This window comes from Galendromus occidentalis, unplaced genomic scaffold (assembly GCF_000255335.2).
Source record: "Galendromus occidentalis unplaced genomic scaffold, Mocc_1.1 scf7180000077434, whole genome shotgun sequence".
NCBI classification, from domain to species: Eukaryota; Metazoa; Arthropoda; class Arachnida; order Mesostigmata; family Phytoseiidae; genus Galendromus; species Galendromus occidentalis.
Window position 1 is genome coordinate 58,636 of NW_003805422.1, and position 16,135 is coordinate 74,770.

General features: G+C 51.8%; 1 protein-coding gene across 1 annotated transcript; it reads left to right on the forward strand.

Annotated features, from left to right (window-relative positions):
* The first annotated feature begins 1,358 nt into the window (after nucleotides 1-1,358).
* Nucleotides 1,359-6,709, forward strand: LOC100899885 (uncharacterized). Its single transcript, XM_018639348.2, has 5 exons — nucleotides 1,359-1,421; nucleotides 4,273-4,516; nucleotides 4,645-4,794; nucleotides 5,019-5,197; nucleotides 5,489-6,709. The coding sequence occupies exons 2-5, from the start codon at nucleotides 4,342-4,344 to the stop codon at nucleotides 6,707-6,709; spliced, it is 1,725 nt and encodes a 574-aa protein (XP_018494864.2). The 5' UTR covers nucleotides 1,359-1,421; nucleotides 4,273-4,341.
* Nucleotides 6,710-16,135: the final 9,426 nt, after the last annotated feature.

The window sequence follows — 16,135 nt, forward strand, 5'->3', positions numbered from 1 at the left end:
GTGCCTGTGAATAAACATGGATTCTGAGTGAAAGAACATGTTTTTGGAATTAATATCCATGAGCCCAGCTCAAGCGATCCCGCGGGATCGGGTTCCCTAGACGCCGCCTCGCGTCACGATCGTCTAAATCGGAATTCTTCTCATGAGGGACAGAGTTTTGAACTTGGCGGGGCGGAAAATTTTCGGATGCTACGATTCATCGATTCCGCAGTTTTTTCGTCTCGTGAGCAGCATTCCGCAAACTCGTTCACCTGCGATAAGACGTGGAAGAAAAAGCAATCAGGAGATGAATATGCCGACAATCAATAGAAAGGATCGGAGCAGAGGATGTGTTTGCATTCTGATTACGCCGACCGACTTTCTCTTGTCGTGCGATACCCGAATCCGATCGCCCCGAATTTCAAGGGAAAAGTCGCTGTCAGCCATCCTCATAATCACATTGACATCAGTGCTTGGAGTTTGATCTGCGGTGTCATTCGGTACCGAGCTCCACGTTCCGATGCCTTTCGAATCGTCTGAGAACTTCTTTCCGCTCGAGGAACTCGACACAATGCTGTAACAGAACGAACATGATTTATACTGCGCCGCAAGTGAGTTCCGAGAGCTGACGAAAACCGTCCATAAATCTTTTGTCTTTGCTCGCACGCGAAGTCGCTCGCTTCCCTGGGCGCGCAGGCGGACTACCGACCGCCGGACCGAGGGCTCGCCTGACCGTAAACTGAAATTAATCTCCCTACCCTCGGAGGGCTGAACTTATCAGCTGTTGATGCTGTGAACTGCGAAAGCGGTTCTGATGGCTCGAAGAGGTTCGATCTAGGCGTCGCCTCGTCATCCGGAAAGTACCGGTCGCTCACGGATGGCACCGATCGAGCTGAGCTCACTCATTCGTCGATCACGAATGTGTCAGAAATGATCGATCGGTATCACTTCACATCGACCGGAATCTCCCGGGTGATTCTTCTGTCGTCCTGCACAACCTTACTTTAATGGAAGGGATGGCATTCATACGTCAAGTCGAGCGAACAAGCAAGCGATAGACGACCTCAAAACACCGACGCGTCTCAGCCCAAAGGTCGTCCTCCATTTTCTGTTACACGCTTCGCTCCTTCCGTCGACACCCTGTGGGTACAGTGAAATATTTCTCCAGGGAAGCTGTTCCGTACCGTCGACGGATTAAGAAAATACTTAGTCGGTCGTATTGAAAAAGGGAATAGGTGGTTAAAACGAATCTACTGGTCAGTAGCCTTTTCGATCGGTGGTCGCCGCTCCTGATCCGGGTGGCCTGAACTACGCCGCCGCTCGGATGTTATTCGTTCCCTCGTCAGCATTTCCCCGAAGAAAATAGAATGTTCCGGATGTCAACACAGAGAATGAACGTATCTGGATTGTCCGCACGTGGTGATGTCCGCCGTTCGACTTGAGTGAGTTCTAGAAATAGTCTCAAACCACTCTTTCTCTTGCTAGTACTCGACCGATCGCTTCGTATCCCATTGTCCTGGACATGGAGCACTGAAAACACACCCGATATCAAAACAGACCTCAGAGACCCCGATCCAGCCTCAGGCAAGGATTCGGAGTCTGCTCGAGCCCACTTGTCCCTCGGCTCGATACTTCAAAGGAGCACCTGATACTCGGACGACTTTGCGGTATTTCGTCGAAATGTTTCTCTGTGGCCGACCGCGCGATCCTCATGGTCTCTTCGCTGCATTATGATGCGGACGATCCCATTGTTGACAAATTCAGAATCCATCTTGGCAGATGAAATGGAAAATAGCCAGCAAGGAGCACCGAAAATATCATTGACGACTGACTGAGCGACACTTGCCGAACTTCGGAACAGGCGACATCGACAGTTCGCCAGACGTGACCTTCAACTCGCAGAATATTGCATACTGACGAAGTGACGTCATTCGGAGCGAGCGGGTAGTGTCGAACGGAATCGGTTTTTGGGAAATCTGAGATCGTTTCTCAACTTTGAGATCCGATGAGCTGTAGTATGTATTTCCTCCGGGAACCCCATTAGAGCCCACTTGTCAAGGAGAGAATCGGACGCGACACTCGAAGAATCTGTTCAAACATCGTCGTGTTTTCAGACGGCCAGATCCATTCGAACGACTGACGCATGGTCACGCAAAGCTGCGTCAGAGTTGCGTCGACCGATCCCATGAACGACCACGGTGCACAGCAAGGCTTGTGACAAAACAATCAATTCGGAATGAGTTTCTCACCATTGTTTACATCTCAAACTCACGACGTAGAGATTCTTTTTGAGACGTGAAATCCGAAACGACTTGGGCGAGAGCGTTAGTAGCGCGGGATTTTCTTTCCGGCTGCCATCGAGAGGATCTCCTATTCGTGATCCATCGGCCCGCGGATCGCGACTGTTTCTCCTCCGGAAGAATGAGCCTTCCACATATACTCCTCACCGATACTCCTCACGGTTTCCTCGTCAATGATTAATATGAACGGAATAATCGCCTTGATCCATTGACTCGATCTCATGTAAAACTACTATGATTGTCCCGGGTACCTCGTACCGGTTGATCAGTTACGGATCGCAAGCCCTGGAAGCGGTCTATCGGGCGGGGACGACTATGAGTATGCTATATGGATCGAATCCGAGAGAAACCAGACCGAGATAGAGATTCCTCGAAGTACCTAGTCTCAATTGAGTATTCGACATTTCGTCGAATCACTCTCGGCGGTAAGGGAGCGGCATCCAGTCCGACCTGTTTCGGCTGAAACTTATCCCAGCCGGCTGTACTCCGCACGAGTTAGGCGTTCAATGTATCACCGCATTGCCTCTCCCGAGCACCAAGGGATTCCGTGAGTCCCCTAGATTCGCAATCCAGCGAAGTGCACGGCGGCTTGACGAACCTTCTCATGGAATGGGGAAATACGTCGAAGGAAACCAGAAAGGCCCGCGCAGAATAGACTGCTTCGTCCTACGCCTTCGATTTTTGAGCGTATTATTATCATTATGGATATTCGGACATCGCTCGGTCCGAGGCGACAGATGTCTTCTGTAGTTTTCCGCGATGATCATTTTGGCTGGGAAGATACCATGCCAAGAGATGCTATTTACAATTGGCTGGCTTCGCGGAGAAAGTTCACGGGAATTTTATGGATCTTCTAATCCCTCGTGAAGGGATGCTTGAGACCGAGTACATTCCAAGACCGAGTCGACGACAGTGTGACGCCTCTTACCATTCATCGTGTTAAGATTCCCGGCCGCGCGGAATCGAGTGACCGCAATCGCCCCACCACGAATCGGCGGCCGACACCCCGGTGTGGGAATCGGTAGAGGACCGGCACGGGGGGGGGGGCGATCGGGCTCGGGAAAAATGAACGACAGGGCGAATGAAGACTTCCAATAGTAAACTTCTCCCCGGAAACACCGTCCTCAGCATTCGCTTCACGTGTAACTAAGTTCACTTGCATTGGACCAGCCTCGAGGCGCCTCTGCACTTATCCCGTCTCGCTTCACTGGGGCCGCTGCTAGGATAAGTATGTTTACACTTGTTGGCAATAAGTGCGTCGCCATCAGGCAATCCAGTTTTAATGGAAAGAGAACAATAAAATCGAGTGCAAGACCAACAGCCGCCGAACTTGAAACAAGTGGACAGGTTTTTCTAGCGCCATTATTGTCATCGTTATTACAGGCGACGACCGTCCGCGCCTTTCTAACGATCGACGCCTCATCCGCTCTCTTGATGGGTAATTTTCCGCCAACCCAGTGACGTCTTCCAGTCGGGAATCTCGGACGTTTTCGATGCGCAATTTCCGGTCGAGAGCGTCTCAGCGGAATATTACGCTTTCCGCCGGAGAACATGGACCGCTGGAGACTCTGGACGGATGTGGACAAGGGGAAAAGTGTCGATTAAGTGGTTTCGACTCTTCATCTCTCGGAAAACTCCGCCGGTCTGAGGATATCGATATATCCAGCCGAAACATAACACCTGATATCGTTCGTTTCGAGAGCTCTCAAAAACGCCTCGGATGGAGTTTTCGGACCCTCGACGAGAGGGCGAAACTAAGAACAGAGGGGGAGACGGCGGAATTCAATAGAATTCTCCAGAGAATGACTCTCTCTCGTCGACAATGCGGGGGTCTATTGTAGGGGGATTCTATACCGCATAAAAAGGAAACCTTTCTTCAACTAAGATCTTCGTGGACGCCGACTTTCTGACGAGAGGGGTTGGCTTGCTCGATTCTGTCTTTTATTCTGAGATGAATGCACCATCCGGTAATGCAATACGTCTCGCGTTACAGATGGGGCTCTTTTGACAACAGCAGCGAGCGCCTCGAGGGGGGGAGCCCATTAGAAGAGTCTGACTCAACATGATGCTCACATGGAAACTCCGCTCTCTACTCCATGGCCTATTGAGTTTCTTCCAAGGTCTACTATACAACACCCAGCCTGTCATCGTGTTGCTCCTCGTACGTCATCTCAATCTCGACCGCCGGTGGGGATGTCTGCCAGTGGCACTCATGACCGGTCTAGCAGCCATATCCGGTACGTTCATCAGGATCCGTCTGTTCATTGCGGATGACTATTTCTTTGATTTCGAATCGTGATGGATCAGCGGGATTGAATTGAATTCTCATAGAATCTCACGCTAACGACTCGATTTCACACTGCAGAGGGCATCGTCGGATCCTCGGGTCGAATACATGTTCGTCCACCCCTGATCTTGCCGGTGCTCGCCATAATGCTCACTTGCATCGGCATAGCGTTGTCTTTTCCAATAAACGACGTGGTCACAAGCTACGCGATCGCGTGTGCCGTTTACGGTAAGCAGATACACGAGTGCCGATAATTTTTAATTAGGCAGTTGCACTTATAGTTTTTAGCGGATGTACATCGAGGGCAAATGCCTCGAAATTTCGATATTGCGGGTTACGGTCTGCTGGCATGTCTTCCCGATAGCGGCCCGATCGTCCGTCAAGCTCCCATAGGATCCGTTCGCGAAAGATTGGAGTGATATTCAAAGTGTCTGAGAGATTTTTTTTTTCAGGACTGGGTGTGGGCCTCAGCCGAGGATTTACGTCGGATACGCGAGATGAGGCCGACTCGTATAGGAAGCATGTGAACGGACAGCTCTCGTCTGTGCTCGGGGGCTTCGTTGGCTGTCCTCTATTATTAGTACTCGAAGATCTCGTTACCCTGCGCGGTGCCATGCTAATCTTGGCCGGGGTGAGTAATACGGTCTAAATACCTGATTCGTCAAAATTCCCTTTGAAATGTCTCCGCATGAACGCGTCCGAGTTAGTCGGTCCCGAGATATCCTCGAGAGATCCCCTGAAAGTTGGAGCTCCGCCAAGACGTGAACCCAATTCGACGGCCGTGATTTGCACTCGTCTTGTGAATTTTTCCATCCGGGCGAGGTTCGATCGAAAACCCTCAAAAAGCCGTCCCAGCCTCCGAGCGTTCCCTATCCAAACGAAGCTCTCCTCCGGTTCAAGTCCTCGGCTCGTCTGATTACAGGTTGGTTTGCACGCTATAGCGGTTGTGATCGTTCAGTTTCGTGACAAAAGATCGCCGGTCTCACCGTGCTCGCCACCGATGGCTCCAGCAGAAGCGCCAAAACCGCAAGAACACACTCCCGGTGATATGAATACGCTCGGAGACTCACGCTCGGTCAGGTCGAACAAGGCAATCGAGCTACGTCAAATCATCGATTCCAGTCAGCGTTCGGCCGCGCCACCGGCTCCCGTCCTACTTCCCCTGAAGATCGCCGGTAAACTGCCGTACTCCGCGCAACGGAAAAATCAGTCACAACAGTTCGGCTATCGGCAGAGAGTGAACTCGGCAGCCGAGCGCGACCTCAGTCTCAAAAATCACCTAGCTACGCTGAAGCCAAGCCGTCGGCGTTTGAACACCGAGCCCAGCAACGTCAATTTCAGCCTGAACATCGTCAACCAGATTATTTCCCAACAGCCGGACAGATCGGTGAGCGTTGACGTTCTCCCCGATTCGAGTGTGCTTCAGACAACCTTGCATCGGAGATCGGTTTCACAAGAGAGCATCTCGATCCTCACGCCGATCGAATTGCCCGTGCCGTTTGCAGAAGCCGTCATCCGAACCCTAACGACTCCTGCCTTCGTTCTCTTATTGTTGACAGCGGTATCGAATTGTCATATCTGGATGATCTCCTCGACCATGTTGGATGCCTTCGTCGACATCCAGCTGATCGTTGAGGATTCAACTTTCATACGAGCCGTGTGTCTCTTCCTAGTCATGGCATTAGCGAACGTCACCGGTATCTGTTTCTGCAATTTCCTCTTGCGCACCTTCGACATTCCAGAGAAGACGATCGTCTTGCTGACGAATTTCATAGGCGGCTCCTGTCTGCTCATGACACCGTTCCTGCACAATTTGGTCGCGGTTGTGTTCTGGGCGGTGGTTCTGGGCTTCGTGCAGGGAACTTTGGAGTTTGTTCAGCCGAATCTCGTGAGCTTGTATCTGGGTCCCCGAATGAGACAGTGCGGCATCGGAGTACTGAGGATATTCGTCGGCCTCTATCTCATCGTTGCCTTGCCTCTATATGCGCATTCCTATCGCGATGCCCGCGAATCATATGATGTTCTCTACCAGATTTTCGGTCTCTTACAGACAGGTATCACCTTCTTGTGGCTTTTCCTCGAACCATTTTTCGACAAGCCGCAGACTGGGGGTCCTGTTTTACTTGACCACGAAGTTTGCTGAGAAGGGTTTTTCCAGTCCGAAGGAATGTCACCGAATCGGAAACTAGCGGCCGGCATAGACAGCGAGAAAGCTATGAACATGAAGGTCATGACGAGTTGCTGCCCCAGTGAGCAGGAGGCGCGGGTCCTAGCCATGTACGAGACCGCCCATTGTAGATATAAAGCGTCATCATTCCACACATTTATTTATTCCTGCTGGGCATGTAAATAAATTTTTGCGGACGTCGATTCCGTTCTGTTTTGATTAACTCTTCCATGCAGGTGAGTCATCGGAGCGTATGGAAACACGTGCCGGCCGTCGAGCTCGAAAATCGAAAAGCTTCCGAGGTATCGGGAACGATTCCCCGGAGGCGATTTCCACATCTCATTCTCTGCGAAACTCGGACTCGGAGGTGGATCTACAGGAAATTCCGCTAATGTCTGAATTCACGCGGTCATCTTTTTCATACTGGCTCGGGCATCCGCGCCAAGCAAGAAATGCAATGCTTGTGACTTCTCCATATATTATACTTTCGACATCAAAGCCTACCTGCATGTGATGCGCCTCGATTATCGTTTCTCTTTCCTGCCTCCCATCCTTCCTTCCTTCCGGTCTCAGCTCAGAGGAGCAGCAGGTCGGATGGCAGATGGGGCTATTTAAATTTTTATAGGAAATATGTCCATCAGCTGTCATAACTGCGGATGGGAGGAGGATAAAACTTGACCATATATTCCTTGAAGGTGTTTTGGACCCGGGCTTGTGTCATGATGGAACGAGGAGGCGCCCGTACAGGGCTCCCGATTCGCATCATTTCGACACTCGCGCCGCGCCGACACAGCTACCCTAATGGTCTTAGAACCGGGTCGTCGCTGTAGAATCTAATCAGCAAGTCAACAACGGCATCTGAGCTTTTCTCCGACAATGGGTTCTTGTACTGCTGAGGACAATTCGATTCCAGACACCATTCTTTTGACATCCACTCCTCTGACTGAACCACGAAGCGAACTTTCGAGTTCAAGGATCCTGCGCTATTGAAACTTCGGGAGGGGCCAACAGTTGACTCGTATCCATCACATGTCGATTGCCGAGCTGGGAATTCTTCCCCGATCTAAAAATACTTTCGAGTGCTAATATTGAACTAGGATGGAATCCAGCCGGTACCGGCAGGTGTCCGATTGAGTCCCTCACTGATTCCGCGGCCGCACTCTGATTCCCTGCTGCGAGGGTGGAATATGCGCCGCCGAGCTGTCCACTCTGATTTGACTAAGACAGATCGAGACGAAAAACGGGATCGGTCGCTCGCGATTCCGGTCGACCCAGCTCGACACCGTAGCTTGATCTCCATCGAGAACAAGAAATCTCGAACGATGCTCCGAGTCCGAACTCCGAACGTATGCTGCTTGTGTCGTGTCTCGATATAAACGCGAATTCCAAGCGACGAATATTTTTCCCGCCACCTTCCGAATGCCCCCTACACCCCCATCGTACCCACGGAGAGGCGGAATCTCGAGAGCGCACGCTTTTGAGAGTCGCTCCGATCTGAATTCCCATTCCCCGACGAGTCTCAGCTCCTCTCTCAGCAAACACCGGAAAAAAGGATTTCAGTTTTGTTTATCTTTCGGAGCTATTCACACGGCTCACAGTCCACACACTGCTTACCTCAATCAAAGAAGCCAGGATTTGTGACAAGCGCCCCTCTGACTGAGCTCCAGAGATATCTGTCCAATCACGGCTAGGAGGAAGACACCCCCTGCTTCGATCCGGAGTTTCCGAAGATCACATGCGATGGGATCCTGCTCTCGGCCCCAGAAAGCGTTATAAGTGTCACGAGATCGAAGCGTTCTCCCCTGTCGACACTCGAAAAACAAATCTGAGTGCCAAGCCCTCCATCGATGAGTGGACGTCTAAGGAGTCGGACGAGGATCGGAGGAGAGCTTCGACTGACTTGACGATTAATGACAGAGACCCTATTGCACTGCTCTTCTCCAAGCAGGAGCATCGCCGCCATTAGACGTGTCGCCTTATTGGAAGCTCTGTTGCCGATTTATATTGCTTCGGGTGAGGGTTCGCTCCGCTGACCGCATGGCCTCTGCAAGCTGCTCCCTCGGCTTGACGGCTCGACGCACCGGATCTACGTTGTCTGGTTCGCTGAATCAAACGTACGTCATTTCGCGAACATTAGCCCCGCGGGTCGAATTCTTTCGGTGAGGAGCGATCCTCGCCTCGGCTTTCACGTCGATGTGCGATTGGGTCTGCATTGGGTCTACGTGCTTTTGGGGTCTCGATTTTCGGAGATCACCACAAGTCGCTCCTGCTCGATTCGAAGCAGATGGTCGGCGGCTCCATCGATACGGGGGATGTCTCCCAGAGAAGCAATCCTCCCTGTCCCGAATAAGACACGGTCTTCGACGCTTGCGTTCTCGCAGCACGTCATAATTCTGTGGAGTGAAATTTCTTCTCCACCTGCCGCATCGCCAATGACACCGAAGTTCTCAAGCGTGCCAATTGCAGATTCGGGAATGCGCAGGAAGCGGAACGTGAAGCGGACTCACGTTCGCCCGAGATGCGGAGAACCTCTCCAGATCCCGAGAGCGGAAGCCAGACTAGGCAGAACGATCATGCGGTGTTTCCAGAAGTCACACCTTTCCGAAATTCCTAATGCCCGGTATGAGGCAACCATATATTACCGCTCATGAGCTCATCCATAGGCCTGCGGGAGCTTATCAACGGACTAGTGTAGGGTAATCTACGCGCATTCCCTGGCTTTGAGGTCATCCACGAGGGATTCATTAAGTTGAGCGATAGGGCAACTGATGGGTGGGTCGGCCGATCCGTTCTCGCTACCAGCACTGACGCAGGCAGACTTAACACCTGGACATTACTCGGTGGGTCGCTTGTTCTCCGTCGTCTCCGCCGACCGTCCGCAGGTCCCTGCGCCGAACTATCGTGCTCCAGTTGGACAGATGACGGTGATCGGAGACACCATGCGACTCCTTATATTCACAGCATAGTGCCATGATCCCCTGTCGATTATTTATCTACCTGCGAGGAAATTCATCTTCGTGCAGGCTACGACAAGAGTGACATGAAATATTCATTCGACGATAAGACGGGAGCGATTCCGTATCCTGAGTCCCGCTCGGTGTTTCATACCACCTCTCGCGAACAGACACTGCTCGTGTCTTGTGCAATCGGACTGAAGAAAATTCCGCCCTCGTTGATCCTGAGCACTGGGCTCGAGTCAATCTGGGAGCTCCCGTAGATTTCGGTTGATGATGTTCTGACTTCTTTTCTCTTCTTTCTACGTGCCCCTAGCTTTTTTTCCAGGAGTGCAGGATGTGAATCCGGCGTCTCCGCCACTTGTCACGTAGCGGCCATCATACGTAGACAGTCAGTCTCTGCGGATTCAGCCGGTGCCGGGCAGAGACCCCGTTCGCTGCAGAAGCCGCGACGAGACACAACAATCCCGGCGGCGACAACAAGCACAAAAACGTCACCGACACACAAGAGATCGGACTGAATCGTAGACATGCGAATTCCTCCTTGTCATAAAGAGCGACAGAAGTAATCCAACACGACAGGACGCGTTTCGTAGCGTTGACAACTTGTTGCTCGCGTTTCGCTAACGTGCCTTCAACTTGACTGGAGAGAAGCGTTTCCGCTAACTCGAAATTCCTGTCCAGCGGTGAGATTCTGCTCGAGTCGAAACCTACCAAAACCCATCTCGTTTGAGGTAGGAACACGAGGTCAAAGAGGAGGGGAGAAATTGAAATGAATTTCCGAGAGAAATTCCCCGGACCCGTCCTCTCGGCGGGAACTTCCCGCGGAAAGTATCACGTTCCGGGGTCATAGAGACAGGGACGCACAAGAGCCGCGACATTCCATTACGCCAGCCCCGTGCCGTTTCAAAGAAGAAGCTTCCAGCCGGTCTTTCTGTTTTTGCCTTGTCTCTGAACTGTGGTGGAGCTCTCAAAGTGCGCATGTGTCATATTTCCCAAGAAATTCCGGTCCCGGCTTCGAACTGGAACGACTTCGTTCCCTGCCCGCTCGTGGATGTTCGTCTTCAAATTCCATGCGTCGAACAAGCTCCTCGTTCAGTAGAGCTTGCGAGCGATTCAGTCTGCCCGAGAAAATCATCTGTCTCCCGGGGGTCGAATGCGAAACGACGTCGTGTGTTACGTCAAAGCAATCTTCCACGCTCTCCAAAATAACTGTCCATCTGTTTTACATGCGTATCTTACCGGCGAGTAGATCGACCCGTTGCGATGAAACCGACCGAAGCGCTCACCAGTTTGAGATGACGGCGAATCCGAGCATCATCGATCGCGCACTCGACATCGATTGTGCACTCGGAGAGCTACGAGAGATACTATTTTAGTGTGAGCTCTAAGCGTCGATTTGCTGCTCACTCGACGTGGTGATTGCAGTTCTTATTCTCGCTGGATCTATCAGATCGGCGGAGATCTTCTGTCGGAGAACGATAAATGCCCACATCCTACGTTGGAGTTCACCTTATGATGGTGACGGAGAGCGGGCGATAGCATGGGGTAGCGGCTAAGCGTCTCGTGCCTAAGCATTATTCACCTCAGTCGGTCATTCCGCGTATTCCGAAACAACTTAAGAGGGTGTGTCTAGTTTCATCTGCTAAAAGCTCCGACCGTTCATGGGACTATGGAAGTCAACCAGACTCGGTTTACCCACTCTCCGTACGAGCGTTCGATGTCGGATATCCGCTCCGAGAATCGAGCTTACGATGACCGCTCGCTGATGAATCTAAGGTAACCCCTGACGCCTCAGGGAATGACCGACTCGTTCACGGCCCTCAGGTCGATCGTCGGATCGTTATTCGGCATTCGGGAGTTGAGCCTGCCGGAGTCTACAAACTTGACTAATGAGCCCACGGTGGGTGGGCCGTCGCAAGTATTACTCCCCACGATGCACGGAAACTTTGTCGGCATAGTACCTGTCCTCGTTGTATCCCGGATTTTCCATTCGAATCTAACTACCTCTCGTAGAGCTTGGTTTCGAGCTTAATTACGCCGTACAAAAACCTTTTTTGGGTATCCCGTCCACAGCACGATCCGCTCACATTCGCCCACATTGTCTCACTGTTGGCTGCGTCGTGAAAGAAACACCGGAACTCGATAAGCGAACGCGAGAAGAGTTTTTGGTAGAGCTTGTCCGTCACTCGTCTTCCCCTCCCCTCCCGCGGCTGTCATCCCGTCTGCGCGACTTTCGGGGGTGACTCGCAAACTGGATGTCTTGTTGGCATAGCGCAGATGCAGCGAGCTCGCACGTGGTTGCTCAACAACGATAAGAGCAGCCAGCCACTCAGCAGCTAGCCCACATACGTCCTGTATATACGTACCCCCAGCCCGCGGTTTGCGAGAGATCCGAAAGATTCCATGGATGACATCACGAAAGATACTTCAGCACCGAACGGAGGCGGCGAATTCGCTAGGATCCACCCTGACGAGGGCTTTATCCGGACGAAAGGTATCACCGTGAATGCACTTCCTCAATCAATGGAGAATTTTTTGCGCCCGTCAAATAAATAAGATAAGAAGAAATGAGATATTTTATGTGTGTGAAATGGGAAATAAATAAGATCTATTCCGAAATACGATCTTCGGAATTCCTTCTCTCCATGGGTGATGACTCAAAGAATGAGAATGAGCTTCTTAAAAGTCTCAAATGAGATCTCTTCCAAAAAAGAGTGGACCGACCGGCGACGATGTATCTAGGATCTAGGGCATGGAGCGAGAGTCTTCAATCGCTCTATTCGGTCGCGAATCGGAACCGCCTCGTTATATTCTCACGTCTGGTGTTCCTCTCATACGAACCGTTACCCACCAGGAGTTCTGCTGTTCCGCGTAGGTCGAAGCCTCAAGGAGGGCAAAGTGAACGATTTCTCACTTTGCCGCAAATAGGCAAAAATTCAGCCGACACGCTCAGTTGCCGTGGAGATTCTTATGCTTGGCTCCCTGATTAAGCGGATGCCGGCTACGTTCGGTATAGGTAGACGGCGCGGTCGCCTGCGGACGAAAGAGCGAAACAGAAATAAGCGATTTCATCGTCAGAGGATGACCCGCACAGGCGCCTTGGAGCTCAGAGATTTTCGTCATGAATCAACACGAATGAAATTTTTTCCATTCCAATCCCTCGCCCCGCGAGTGGAAGCGTCCTCGGTGCTCGCTCGAAATCGCCAAGGATGTTCTTTGCTAGAGCGCCTGCCAAGAGCGCTCCGGAACACGGTCAGGGCACGGAGCATGTGAATAAATGGATCGGTTTGCATGAACAGTGGGAGCAGCATTGATGACTAGGGAAGAGCGTTCCGTTCCAATAAGGCCGTTGTGCTAGACTTCAATATCTCCCGGTCACCAGGGAGTCGATCCGTCGGAGTCGAGAAGCGAAGAATACAGTGTCCGGGCCTGTTTTGTTCAAGGTGATTTTTCATTTGACCTTGTTCCTCGATGCCAGTGGGCGAGGCTCGAGCCCACCATCGGCGTCAGCTTCACTCGCTGCAAGTTCTAGAACGGAGTTCCAATCTTTCTATTGAGTATTGATCGATCTGTTCCTCGTTCATCCCCATCGCTATCCTTCTTCCGATCTTAATCGAAGTTAGTGCGATCCCGTATTTGGAAACTAGTTCGAGAGATTCGGAACGCCGTTCATGGTGAGTTTATCTTGGGAATAGATTCAGAGTCCACTCGCAGGAAGGAGACACGAGATACGATGATACGATGGAGATACGATGATATCATTGTGTCCGCTCAGTCAGAGCGGAAAATATCACCGATCGAATAGCCCCACAGCCTCCGTGAGAGCTCTCGGGAGAGCGAACTTTCCAGGTACGAGTCGATACAGAGCTCTGGGGCGCTGTAAATCAATTCGAGGGCACATCGTGCAGAAATCCGGTTTGGTGCAACGCTGAAAAGAGCGTTAAGTCCACTAAAACGCACTGACCGAATCGAATCCATTTCGGTCCGACATCCATTCAACGAGAAAGCGAATCTCTTTGGAGGAGATAGCCGGAGTCGGACCCGATCCAACACAGTAAGCCGCTTGAAGGCATCTGAGTGAGCTCAGGAAAAAATGGTCGAGTTTATTTCGAATATATGACGGACAGATGCGCCACCCTCCTCCTCCCAACGGTCGGTGACCACGACTGAAGATGTCATTCAATATTTCGCGCGAGATCGCTCCGGACTGAGAAGGATTGAGAAAGGAAATAGAGAAGGTGATAGAAAGAGGTAGCGAATCAAGTTCGGATACAGTCTGACTGAGTTGGCGCTCGTGTGGAACTCATCCAACCACGGAGATAGCCTCAGTCTTCGAATCTCAGTCTGGCTTACGGGCTCCACATAGGGCGCCAAGCCCGTTATTCGAGAAGCGAAAGGTGTTCCATTTCCCCCAATCGAGATTTTCAATCAAAACTAATGGTTCCGAGACTGTTTTCATTTTCAAAAATGAAACCAGCAGCTGCACGATTCGTTTTGAATGCGAGCCAGACAATTGACTAGACGTCTTCAAAGCCTCGGGGATCGCCCGTTCACGGCTCTAGTGAACCAGCGCAGATCATTCTGTTCAAAATTCGCCCTAATCTCGGCGCCTTTCCGTGATTGAAACATCAATGCCCCGTCGAGCCTCCCCGTTTCACTCATCCTGACCATTTAGGAGCGTGAGTTTCGTCAGTAGCCGCACGGCAAGAGGGGAGAGGAGGATTTCTTCCGTGCTTCTGGTAGACTCGGGATCGACGCCGTCCGTGGTTCGCTAAATCCACGGAGGCATGAACGGTCGCGGAGAAGCATCCCGGGAGAGCCCAAATGCGAATACCTCATCTGGAAATGCGGGAGGACGAGGCCTACTCCAAGAGCTCTGTCTGGGGGCAATGGTCTGCGGTCCTTTCATGGTTCCGTAGTTTCAATCAAGGATCTCTCGTGAGGGCACCATGAGTTAATGTTGTATCGGTCCTTGAGATGCGTCAAGCACTTCCGAAGCCTGTGATTGCTGTTTCACGGTCCCGCAAGGAAGCGACCTGCCGGCTCGATCATTTAAATGCGCCCAACGCAAAGCAATCACATCTAGTTCGAGCCTCTTGAGTCCTCCTTTCAGAAGACACCCTTGAGGGATTTTCTTCTTCAATCCGCTCCTCTGATAGCTGACGGTCCCTGGCTGTACGGACGCCGGAGAACCACAACGTTCTGAAGCTGAAAATCTCCTCTGCACACTCGGATTCGGTCTTCCAGGATGAGCGCCTTCCATTTCCTCTCACGTGACATGAGGGCGTGCGAAGAGCATTTCCCGGCTGTATCGGGGGGAAAAGCGAGGTAGCGGGCTGGCTTTCCCCCCCACCGCCCCAATCCACCCCTGCCCGCTAGTCATCGCTCATTTACGGAGGCTCAATGAGCCTTCTCGAAAATAGATTTCCGTGAAGACATTCGGCCAAGTTCAGCTTCCCCGCGCCGACATTCAGCTGTGCTCGGTGATCAGCTGGGCCCTTCAGCGGCTTCAGAGCCTGAAGTTCAGACTTCGGTCGAGGTTGCCTGACTCCCTTGGCTGTTTCCCAATTCAGAGCCAAAAGAAACAGGAGGCGTCAATCTTGAGACACTCCACACTCACTGAAAGAGCGAGCTCCTTTGTCCTATTGACGTTTTTTTTCTCGAAAATCCCAATCTCGAGCGTCCGACTGTCCGACCACTCGCTCGCTCGGTCGTTCATCGGCCTGTCCGGCGGCGAGTCGCGGCTAATTAGAACCTCAGTCCCGTCGCTTATCACTTCCCGACGGAGAGAATCTCTGTCCGGACTCGGCTAGTCAGGAGACTGATTCGCGAATTTCGTTTCTTGGGGGTTGAAACGAAGATGATTATTTCCACCCAAACAAGGAGCGAGAAGCATTTCCGATCGGGAAGTTCTCTCCCTTCAGTTTTTTTGCATTGGAGAAGCGAGCCACTCTCGGGAAGCACAGGGATTCCGACTCTTGCCAGAAGACAGAATCGAGTCGAGCCGAATGCACTCCCCGCTTCAAAATCTCCCCAGGCACGAGACGTAGGGTGCATGAAGTTCCCCAATGTGAACTGATCCATGATCAGCCATGCAGGGGTTTAGAATCTAAGTGAGATTTAGACGACTTCTGGACCGCGTGAGTCCATAGCCGTTTTGAGGTTTCCTGCGGGGTCAACCTCAAGGTCGAGGTCACAAGCGGCAATGGCATTCGCTCAGAAGCATGAAGTGAAATCCAAAGCCTGCCAATAATGGGATTCGTTCCTTCAAATCCGATGCTCCGTGAAGAGAGGACCCAGCCGGCAACCGGTCCAGCCAGCCTTGCTGGCTGCGCATCGCATTAGCTCAGATCTCGGTAGAAGCTCACCCTCTTTCGGGGAACACTCCCATCCTTGACATTCGGAGAGTCTCGGAACCTTGAATTAAAAATCCGTGATCGGAATG